The sequence below is a fragment of the Cherax quadricarinatus genome, chromosome 49 (genome assembly GCF_038502225.1).
Source record: "Cherax quadricarinatus isolate ZL_2023a chromosome 49, ASM3850222v1, whole genome shotgun sequence".
Lineage (NCBI taxonomy): Eukaryota > Metazoa > Arthropoda > Malacostraca > Decapoda > Parastacidae > Cherax > Cherax quadricarinatus.
The window spans coordinates 5231782-5243779 of record NC_091340.1 but is presented as its reverse complement, the minus strand read 5'-3'; the positions used below and the strand labels follow the sequence as shown (position 1 = coordinate 5243779).

The 11998-nt window shown below is 42.3% G+C and overlaps 1 protein-coding gene across 5 annotated transcripts in view; it reads right to left on the bottom strand.

Annotated features, from left to right (window-relative positions):
* Positions 1–7020: 7020 nt before the first annotated feature.
* The window catches only part of LOC128696961 (D-beta-hydroxybutyrate dehydrogenase, mitochondrial), a 56600-nt gene continuing 51622 nt past the window's right edge, over positions 7021–11998 (bottom strand). For all 5 annotated transcript variants that reach the window (XM_070095139.1, XM_053788395.2, XM_053788393.2 and 2 more), the window contains exon 9: positions 7021–8248. In XM_070095139.1, coding sequence (XP_069951240.1) covers positions 8069–8248 — 180 coding nt within the window. In that variant the 3' untranslated portion in view covers positions 7021–8068. The remainder of the gene's footprint in view (positions 8249–11998) is intronic.

The window sequence follows — 11998 nt, the reverse complement described above, 5'->3', positions numbered from 1 at the left end:
CAGTTACCACCCCAGAATATTTCCCTAAATTATCCCTACGTATTAAAAAATACCTATGTACGTATTCAATATTCTCGTGTTCTCTATTACATTACCTTTGTACAGCATATACAAAAATAAAAAGTTGAATTTTAATTGTTTCAAAAGTTCTACACATAAGTACAAAGTCTCATTACTGGTTCAGACTGCAACTCTGCCATTAAATCATACAGTTGTTTTAATTAGAAACTGAATACATAATCACAACTATGTGCTAAACCCTCACATTATTTGAATCTGTTGGGTTCTCTCAAGCTTCAATTCCAGTGTAAAAGTTTAAATGAAACCTAAAAGCCTACTATTACACAAGTACAGTCATCTCTGACATTTTACAAGGTTTGAGCAAGAGACATACTTTTACCAGACAAATTTCGCCACAACGATGGTTTTCCTGTCATAATTCATCACTCTGGATGCCTCTCATGTTGCAGCATATCAGAAAGTTAACAAAATATAATAGATCGACTATGTCAACACAATACGGGTTTAGAAAAAATGTAAAAATTGTGTAAGGAACTTGAATAAAACGTGTTTCAGTGCATGAAAAAAACAGGTCATAGTCCTTTTAGATTATAGACGTATTTACTTACTTATTAACCTAATTGTATTATACTAGGTGTCACTAGCACGTTAAGAGACCATACAATAAGTGTCAGGGGCCCGAGACTGTTCAACTGCCTCCCAGCACACATAAGGGGGATTACCAACAGACCCCTGGCAGTCTTCAAGCTGGCACTGGACAAGCACCTAAAGTCAGTTCCGGATCAGCCGGGCTGTGGCTCGTACGTTGGTTTGCGTGCAGCCAGCAGCAACAGCCTGGTTGATCAGGCTCTGATCCACCAGGAGGCCTGGTCTCAGACCGGGCCGCGGGGGCGTTGACCCCCGGAACTCTCTCCAGGTAAACTCCAGGTACTGTATATTAAGCCCGAAATATGTGTACCCACAAGGCCATTGCAAAATATCGTATACCTCGGGTATACCTGGAGAGTTCCGGGGGTCAACGCCCCCGCGGCCCGGTCTGTGACTAGGCTTCACGGTGGATCAGAGTTTGATCAACCAGGCTGTTACTACTGGCCGCACGTAATCCAACGTATGAACCATAACCCGGCTGGTCAGGTACTGACTTTAGGTGCTTGTCCAGTGCCTGCTTGAAGACAGCCAGGGGTCTATTGGTAATCTCCCTTATGTATGCTGGGAGGCAGCTGAACAGTCTTGGGCTCCTGACACTTATTGTATTGTCTCTTAACGTGCTAGTGACACCCCTGCTTTTCATTGGGGAGATGTTGCCGAGTCTTTTGCTTTCGTAGGGAGGGATTTTCGTGTGCAAGTTTGGTGCTAGTTCTTCTAGGATTTTCCAGGTGTATATAATCATGTATCTCTCCCGCCTGCGTTCCAGGGAGTGCAGGTTGAGGAACTTCAAGTGCTCCCAGTAATTGAGGTGTTTTATCTCAGTTATGCGTGCCGTGAAGGTTCTCGATACATTTTCTAGGTCAGCAATTTCACCTACCTTGACAGGTGCTGTTAGTGTGCAGCAATATTCCAGCCTAGATAGAACAAGCGACCTGAAGAGTGTCATCATGGGCTTGGCATCCCTGGTTTTGAAGGTTCTCATTATCCATCCTGTCATTTTTCTAGCAGATGCGATTGATACAATGTTATGGTCCTTGAAGGTGAGATCCTCTGACATGATCACTCCCAGGTCTTTGACATTAGTTTTTCGCTCTATTGTGTGGTTGGAATTTGTTTTATATTCCGATGAAATTTTAATTTCCTCGTGTTTTCCATATCGGAGTAATTGGAATTTCTCATCATTGAACTTCATATTGTTTTCTTTGGCCCGTTTAAAGATTTTGTTGATGTCCGCCTGAGTCTTGCAGTGTCTTCAGTGGAGGACAGTCATGCAAGTTCGGGTGTCACCTACAAAGGAAGACATGGCGCTGTGGCTTATATTCCTGTCTATGTCAGATATGAGGATGAGAAACAAGATGGAGTTTACCTGGAGTTTACCTGGAGAGAGTTTCGGGGGTCAACGCCCCCGCGGCCCGGTCTGTGACCAGGCCTCCTGGTGGATCAGCGCCTGATCAACCAGGCTGTTGCTGCTGGCTGCACGCAAACCAACGTACGAGCCACAGCCCGGCTGATCAGGAACTGACTTTAGGTGCTTGTCCAGTGCCAGCTTGAAGACTGCCAGGGGTCTGTTGGTAATCCCCCTTATGTGTGCTGGGAGGCAGTTGAACAGTCTCGGGCCCCTGACACTTATTGTATGGTCTCTTAACGTGCTAGTGACACCCCTGCTTTTCATTGGGGGGATGGTGCATCGTCTGCCAAGTCTTTTGCTTTCGTAGTGAGTGATTTTCGTGTGCAAGTTCGGTACTAGTCCCTCTAGGATTTTCCAGGTGTATATAATCATGTATCTCTCCCTCCTGCGTTCCAGGGAATACAGGTTTAGAAACCTCAAGCGCTCCCAGTAATTGAGGTGTTTTATCTCCGTTATGCGCGCCGTGAAAGTTCTCTGTACATTTTCTAGGTCGGCAATTTCACCTGCCTTGAAAGGTGCTGTTAGAGTGCAGCAATATTCCAGCCTAGATAGAACAAGTGACCTGAAGAGTGTCATCATGGGCTTGGCCTCCCTAGTTTTGAAGGTTCTCATTATCCATCCTGTCATTTTTCTAGCAGATGCGATTGATACAATGTTATGGTCCTTGAAGGTGAGATCCTCCGACATAATCACTCCCAGGTCTTTGACGTTGGTGTTTCGCTCTATTTTGTGGCCAGAATTTGTTTTGTATTCTGATGAAGATTTAATTTCCTCATGTTTACCATATCTGAGTAATTGAAATTTCTCATCGTTGAACTTCATATTGTTTTCTGCAGCCCACTGAAAGATTTGGTTGATGTCCGCCTGGAGCCTTGCAGTGTCTGCAATGGAAGACACTGTCATGCAGATTCGGGTGTCATCTGCAAAGGAAGACACGGTGCTGTGGCTGACATCCTTGTCTATGTCGGATATGAGGATGAGGAACAAGATGGGAGCTAGTACTGTGCCTTGTGGAACAGAGCTTTTCACCGTAGCTGCCTCGGACTTTACTCTGTTGACGACTACTCTCTGTGTTCTGTTAGTGAGGAAATTATAGATCCGTCGACCGACTTTTCCTGTTATTCCTTTAGCGCGCATTTTGTGCGCTATTACGCCATGGTCACACTTGTCGAAGGCTTTTGCAAAGTCTGTATATATTACATCTGCATTCTTTTTGTCTTCTAGTGCATTTAGGACCTTGTCCTGTGCTTTGTGATAAGATAAGATAAGATTTCGTTCGGATTTTTAACCCCGGAGGGTTAGCCACCCAGGATAACCCAAGTAAGTCAGTGCGTCATCGAGGACTGTCTAACTTATTTCCATTGGGGTCCTTAATCTTGTCCCCCAGGATGCGACCCACACCAGTCGACTAACACCCAGGTACCTATTTGCTGCTAGGTGAACAGGACAACAGGTGTAAGGAAACGTGTCGAAATGTTTCCACCCGCCGGGAATCGAACCCGGGCCCTCCGTGTGTGAAGCGGGAGCTTTAGCCACCAGGCCACCGGGCCACAGCCACCAGGCCACCGGGCCGCCTCAGACTTTACTCTGTTAACTACTACTCTTTGTATTCTGTTTGTGAGGAAATTATAGATCCATCTACCGACTTTTCCTGTTATTCCTTTATTACGCATTTTGTGTGCTATTACACCATGGTCACACTTATCAAAGACTTTTTCAAATTTTGTGTATATTATATCTGCATTCTGTTTGTCTTCTAGAGCATCCAGGACCTTGTCGTAGTGGTCCAGTAGTTGGGACAGACAGGAGCGACCTGCTTTAAACCCATGTTGCCCTGGGTTGTGGAACTGATGAGTATCTAGATGGGTGGTGAGATATATATATATATATATATATATATATATATATATATATATAATATATATATATATATATATATATATATATATATATATATATATATATATATATATATATATATATAATCACACATACAACACCTGAGTACCCTCAAGACTACTATAAATAATTTAAATTTTGACCCCAATGGAAATAAGTCACTGCGACTTTTTTTGGGTTATCCTGGGTTCTTTACACATATGCTGCTATGTATGATAATCTAAGTAAATGTATTTGTGTATACCTGAATAAACTTACTAATCCTAAATTAATGATAACTTCATGAGAATAATAATATTCCCTGCACTGGCAGAAAATTCCCCAAAACAGTTGATCAGCTGGTCGAGCGTCGTCTGCACCGGACGTGACAAACTCAACTCTTCGCATTATCGTATACACCAGCGTTCTATATATATTTTTCCGGAGATCTGGCAACATCTTTGTGATAGGAGGCTTCGATATTTGTTACCCTAAATATATATAAGGTAAATATTAGAGGGGTTGGGGTATTGTGGCAGGTATCGTACAGCTGGCTAGCAGAGGTCGTCCTGGCGACCTTTGAAGGCTCCTTCTCCTCTAATGTCACCTTGACTACTTAGAACTTAAGTTCGTAAGAATAGAACCCCTCGTAGGAGGTTCCTTCATGTTCGTGAGGGGATTCTTGATCCAAGGAATTGAAGTTGCTCTCCCCTTTCTTGGATGGAAGCTGATTGTCCCCCAATGGAAATAAGTCACTCTGACTTTTTTGGGTTATCCTAGGTTCTCTACACATATGCTGCTATGTATGATAATTCTATGTAACTGTATTTGTCTATACCTGAATAAACTTACTTACTTAATTACCCAGGCACTGTGACTTTTTCGGGTTATCACAGGTTCTCTACACATGCTGCTATGTATGATAATTCTATGTAACTGTATTTGTGTATACCTGAATAAACTTACTTAATTACCCAGGCACTGTGACTTTTTTGGGTTATCCCAGGTTCTCTACTCATATGCTGCTATGTATGATAATCTATGTGACTGTATTTGTGTATATCTAAATAAACTAACTTACCCCACGGGTTTAGTGCTTATAACAATAAATAATAATAGTTTTAATTAATAATAAAAACAATATATTTTTAGCACTCCCCTCAAGGGAGGTTCCTTGATGCTGGTAAGGGGCTCTTGATCTAGGGAATTGGATCTGCTCCAGTTCCCTGTATTGAGCCTGAATGCTTTCCATCCCCCCCTCCATATGTGCTCCCCCATGATTATAATAATAATAAATTTTAGCACCGGCCGTCTCCCACCGAGGAAGGATAACCCCCGAAAAAGGGAAACGCATTAATTCAATCACCGTCTTGCTAGAAGAGTGATGACATCACAATTCAGATGATCATCCAAATTGCAACATCCCCACCCGTCCTCCAAGAGTGCCCGTCCTGTACCTACTACCTCCAGGACTTGTCCGGCTATCCAGTTTCCCTAAATTTCTCAAAAAACAACAGTTACGTTGCTCAAAATCGAAAACCTGGTGTTGCACATGTGTCTTGTTCATCATATTAGCGGTACTGTATTCTTATTACCATATCTGTCTGGCACATCAACAACATAGAATCTTGGTACACTTGTATAGGAGTCATATGTCTCCCGTATTTGCGGATTTGGAGACAGCAGAAGCAGTAGAAAGGTAAAGATGTGTACAGTCCAGCTTGAGTTGCACGTATGTCTTATTTACTTATCGGTTTTGTAAAACATTATTGTAAAAATACAAATTCAAAATTTATTTCCACAATATACATTGTACAGAAATGGGTGACACCTGTTAATGCATTTAGATTATTATAATCAAGGGGAAGCGCTAAACCCGTAGGATTATACAGCGCCTGTGGGAGGATGTGGAAGGTATTCAGGCTTAATTCAGGGAACTGGAGCACAGATCCAATTCCCTAGATCAAGAGCCCCTCACCAGCATCAAGGAACCTTCCTTGAGGGGAATGCATGTAGAAATCCCATGGTTATGTAGAGCAATGTGAGACTAACATCTTGCATCGAGTACATCTCCACTTCTCCCCTCAAGGGAGGTTCCTTGACGCTGGTGAGGGGCTCTTGATCTAGGGAATTGGATCTGTGCTCCAGTTCCCTGAATTGAGCCTGAATGCCTTCCATCCCCTCCCCCACATGTGCTGTATCTTCCTATGGGTTTAGCTCCCCCCATGATTATAATAATAATCTCCACTTCTGTTGTTGCCTCTGTATTTTGCCGAGCAATCAGGCTTCTTTATTTACAAACAGATAATGAAAGTAGGTGGATGGAAGTCAATTGATTCTGTAAACACCAGACGGAAGCTTATAGTAAAGGGGCAAGTAATAGTGTACGCATATTTAAAAATGATACATACGGAAAGTTAGGTAACGTTTCGCCCGTTACCTGGAGAGAGTTCCGGGGGTCAACGCCCCCGAGGCCCGGTCTTTGACCAGGCCTCATGGTGGATCAGAGCCTGATCAACCAGGCTGCTACTGTTGGCTGCACGCAATCCAACGTACGAGCCACAACCCGGCTGGTCAGGAACCGACTTTAGGTGCTTGTCCAGTGCCAGCTTGAAGACTGCCAGGGGTCTGTTGGTAATCCCCCTTATGTATGCTGGGAGGCAGTTGAACAGTCTCGGGCCCCTGACACTTATTGTATGGTCTCTTAACGTGCTAGTGACACCCCTGCTTTTCATTGGGGGGATGTTGCATCGTCTGCCAAGTCTTTTGCTTTCGTAGTGAGTGATTTTCGTGTGCAAGTTCGGTACTAGTCCCTCTAGGATTTTCCAGGTGTATATAATCATGTATCTCTCCCGCCTGCGTTCCAGGGAGTACAGGTTCAGGAACTTCAAGCGCTCCCAGTAATTGAGGTGTTTATCTCATGCGAAAAGTTTCCAAAATAAAGCTACCTAGTTTACATATGTCTTTTTTACACTTATCAGTATTATTTATTGTTGTACCTAGTCTGTAATAAATAAAAAGAATGGATAATCACCGAGGAAACAAGGGTGATACCATAAAGCAGGAGAGAACGAACTAACACAAGTGTTTTTATTTGGAAACGTTTCGCTCAGTAGAGCTTTGTTAATGCAATACAGGATATGATAAAGAAAGAAATATTAGGTACAGAAGGAATCAGATAAATGATGTTTTGGTTCAGGTCCCCTTATCGCAGTGTCTTGTCAGGGTAAGTAGTAACTGACATTTACAAAGTGCTTAGACAACAAATTCAATTCAGCTCAGGTTTATTCTCTATAATGGTTACAATGTGGGGTTTACAGGTTTTGGGTATTTTGTGGTTTACTTATTATAAAATACTAATTACAGAGGGGGCCACTAGGACACCTAGCATGGCTAGGCATTTCGAGCAGACTTAGATTAATTCTTAACATTAAGTCCTTACAGATTATAGCATTAAGGCTAAGTGACTACATTATAATTTTGAGTTTAGCAAAGTGAATGCTTTTGTTTTGGCACAATACAAGGTGTCTATATTTGAGTAACATAGGCAAACTTATGACTAATTAGGATTTATTATTTTAAGATTAAGGTTAGTATTTCTGGGTTTATAGTCAGTGGGTGAGTGAGTGTAATTTTGAACCACCAGGTGGTTATCATGTAGTTAGTTGTCGGGGTGGATCAGGGAGATAAGATGTTTTCTAACTGTAGTTTTGAAAGTGATGAATGTGTCTGCAGTTCTAGAGTTTTCAGGTAGGGTATTCCAGATTTTAGGTCCTTTGAAATACACTGAATTTTTGTAAAGATTTAGTCGAACACGGGGAATGTCATAGAGATGTTTGTGTCTGGTGTTATGCCTGTGGATCCTGTCACAACTATCAAGAAAGCGTTTTAGGTCACAATACCGTGACTGGAACATTACACATAACCCACACAAAGAAGAATGAAACTTATGACGATATTTCGGTCCGACTTGGACCACAAATTAATTACACAGAGTTGATGGTCCAAGTCAGACCGATACGTCGTCGTTTCATCCTCTTATGTGTGGATTATTTGTGCAGATATGACTACCTAGGTCACTCTCACAGCCATACACATATATGACAGCTGAAGTTAGAAGCCCTTCTTGAAAAGGAACTCGATGAAGAGGTAGTCGTAGACCCATTCTGGGAAGTGCTGGGAAATGAACACCATTAGGTACAGGAAGATGTCCATCGGCTGGTAGCGAGACTGTGGGAACTGCTGCGTCAGGGCCTCCGTCATCGCATAGATCACCTCACTCACATCGGGGTTCTGAGCGAAACAGCATAGTTATTAGGTTCACCTAAAATCACAACAGAGGTTGATTAACTTTGTCAAGACAACAGGAAAGGAAAGAGGATGTATAACAGCAAGCTGAGAGTTCAGTTTTGAGAGACTAAGGATTGCCGAAAAATACAGTAAGGTTAATAGTAAGTAGTTTTAGAGCGAAATTAATCCGGACACGGGGTATGTCACAGAGATTTTTGTGTCTAGTATTATGCCTATGGGTTCTGTTGCAACTATCAAGGAAGTGCTTCAGGTCATGATTAATATTAGAATTTATTGGCTTGAGGTGATTTCCTGTTGTGGATCCCCAAGCACAAATAACGTAGGTGAGGTAGGGGTAAATCAATGAGTGGTATAATTTAAGTAGTGCTGTTTGTGGTACATAACGTATCTTTGAGAGGATGCCAACTGTACTAGATACTTTTCTTTTGTAATGCCGACAAATTGGTTTGAAAAGGACACGTGAGAAAACACTAGGACATATATATATATATATAGATATATATATATATATATATATATATATATATATATATATATATATATATATATATATATATATATATATAAACATTTCGGTCCTGGGTCCTAGTATTTGCTTAGTATCAGATATCCACTATATAATGTGGATCACAAGGGCGAAAATTTGCATGTCGTTTTCGACGGCTTAAAACTTTATAACAAGCCCTGAAGTATTCAATAAAAAACACTAAGAGGGCTCATTTTTTGGCATGCATATGGGGGGGCTGCTTTGGATGAGAAACCTTAAGACCTAGATCCAGTGAAATTTGGGTGGGGGATGGAGCTTGCCAAAACTCTTGTGTCCCTTTAGCTCAGGACGTTTGTGTTACACCTGAGTTCCTGGAATTGATCTGTTGTAACTTCAACAGTGATTATGATGGGGAGCTCCAAACCCGTACAGATTATACAATGCTTGTGGGGGAGGGGGTTGGAAGGCGAATATTCAGGCTTAATTCCCTAGATCAAAAGTTCCTATCCGATGTTATCCTGACGCCAAATGACTTCGAACAGGCGATAAATGACATGCCCATGCACTCTGCCCCAGGGCCAGACTCATGGAACTCTGTGTTCATCAAGAACTGCAAGAAGCCCCTATCACGAGCCTTTTCCATCCTATGGAGAGGGAGCATGGACACGGGGGTCGTCCCACAGTTACTAAAAACAACAGACATAGCCCCACTCCACAAAGGGGGCAGTAAAGCAACAGCAAAGAACTACAGACCAATAGCACTAACATCCCATATCATAAAAAATCTTTGAAAGGGTCCTAAGAAGCAAGATCACCACGCATCTAGAAACCCATCAGTTACACAACCCAGGGCAACATGGGTTTAGAACAGGTCGCTCCTGTCTGTCTCAACTATTGGACCACTACGACAAGGTCCTAAATGCACTAGAAGACAAAAAGAATGCAGATGTAATATATACAGACTTTGCAAAAGCCTTCGACAAGTGTGACCATGGCGTAATAGCGCACAAAATGCGTGCTAAAGGAATAACAGGAAAAGTCGGTCGATGGATCTATAATTTCCTCACTAACAGAACACAGAGAGTAGTCGTCAACAGAGTAAAGTCCGAGGCAGCTACGGTGAAAAGCTCTGTTCCACAAGGCACAGTACTCGCTCCCATCTTGTTCCTCATCCTTATATCCGACATAGACAAGGATGTCAGCCACAGCACCGTGTCTTCCTTTGCAGATGACACCCGAATCTGCATGACAGTGTCTTCCATTGCAGACACTGCAAAGCTCCAGGCAGACATCAACCAAATCTTTCAGTGGGCTGCAGAAAACAATATGAAGTTCAACGATGAGAAATTTCAATTACTCAGATATGGTAAACATGAGGAAATTAAATCTTCATCAGAGTACAAAACAAATTCTGGCCACAAAATAGAGCGAAACACCAACGTCAAAGACCTGGGAGTGATCATGTCGGAGGATCTCACCTTCAAGGACCATAACATTGTATCAATCGCATCTGCTAGAAAAATGACAGGATGGATAATGAGAACCTTCAAAACTAGGGAGGCCAAGCCCATGATGACACTCTTCAGGTCACTTGTTCTAGCTAGGCTGGAATATTGCTGCACACTAACAGCACCTTTCAAGGCAGGTGAAATTGCCGACCTAGAAAATGTACAGAGAACTTTCACGGCGCGCATAACGGAGATAAAACACCTCAATTATTGGGAGCGCTTGAGGTTCCTAAACCTGTATTCCCTGGAACGCAGGAGGGAGAGATACATGATTATATACACCTGGAAAATCCTAGAGGGACTAGTACCGAACTTGCACACGAAAATCACCCACTACGAAAGCAAAAGACTTGGCAGACGATGCACCATCCCCCCAATGAAAAGCAGGGGTGTCACTAGCACGTTAAGAGACCATACAATAAGTGTCAGGGGCCCGAGACTGTTCAACTGCCTCCCAGCACACATAAGGGGGATTACCAACAGACCCCTGGCAGTCTTCAAGCTGGCACTGGACAAGCACCTAAAGTCAGTTCCGGATCAGCCGGGCTGTGGCTCGTATGTTGGTTTGCGTGCAGCCAGCAGCAACAGCCTGGTTGATCAGGCTCTGATCCACCAGGAGGCCTGGTCTCAGACCGGGCCGCGGGGGCGTTGACCCCCGGAACTCTCTCCAGGTAAACTCCAGGTTCCTCACCAGTATGAAAGAACCTACCTTGAGGGGCAACAGTGATGAACACTGCCTGACACACATGACTGTGTATCTGCCCATCTTTACTCTAGTTTACAAATAAGGAGGATACGAGTTTGTTTTTTAACTATATGACCAAGGATGATGTAGAGAGTTAAACTTATGATAAGTATGAAGATCATGGAGAAAGATATTATGGAGGATTTAGTTCATTAATTTCTCATTTACTAGTTTTATGTTAGGGGAAAAGGTGTAATGTTACTGTGCCAGGCGAAAGCCTATAGCCTAGTTTGCTCTCATGGCATTAGAAGAGGTAACCTTAACTGTGAGTAGATATAATATACTGTTATAGGCAGAGGATTATTTGCAAGGATCATTAATAGTGTAATGATAACATATTGACTCACATACTTTTCTGTTTACAAATGAATGTCAGTTAATATTAATCATATTATATTATCTAGTTGAGTGACATCTATTAGTACGTGGCAAAATGTATAGTTAATATTCTCTGAATATGGCCAAAAATAAATGACTGCCTTAAGAAACTATCTAGTTCACTTTCCTTCTCCTTCCTAACCTAACGGACGTTGGGTAGGTGGGTGTGCCTGTCCCTGACAACACTGTGGTAAAGACGATAGCTGTGTGGGATATACGATTTATATGAGATTATGCTCTCAGTATGAACACAAAAAATGATATCTGAATATTCGTGTTGATTGACATATTTTTCATTATTCATGGATGATCGGGGACCACCTTGGTATCCATCCTAAATGTCTCAAATTCCTCAGGGTAACAGTATCACCAACTGAAGTATTAACCTAGACGCCTCAGAGGCATAATATCAGCATTACGAACACAAGTACGCTGATAGACCTATTGCAACTGACTATAAACCACTTCTCCAGATAAGGAACTATCTTCGGGCAAATAATAGCCGAGGTAAACAAGAGGGTACGTTTTAATCTCTGAAAAAATTGTATTATGAGAACAGATTATCCAACTTACGAGGTGATATAAAAAAGACCTGGAAAACACTATCTGAAATT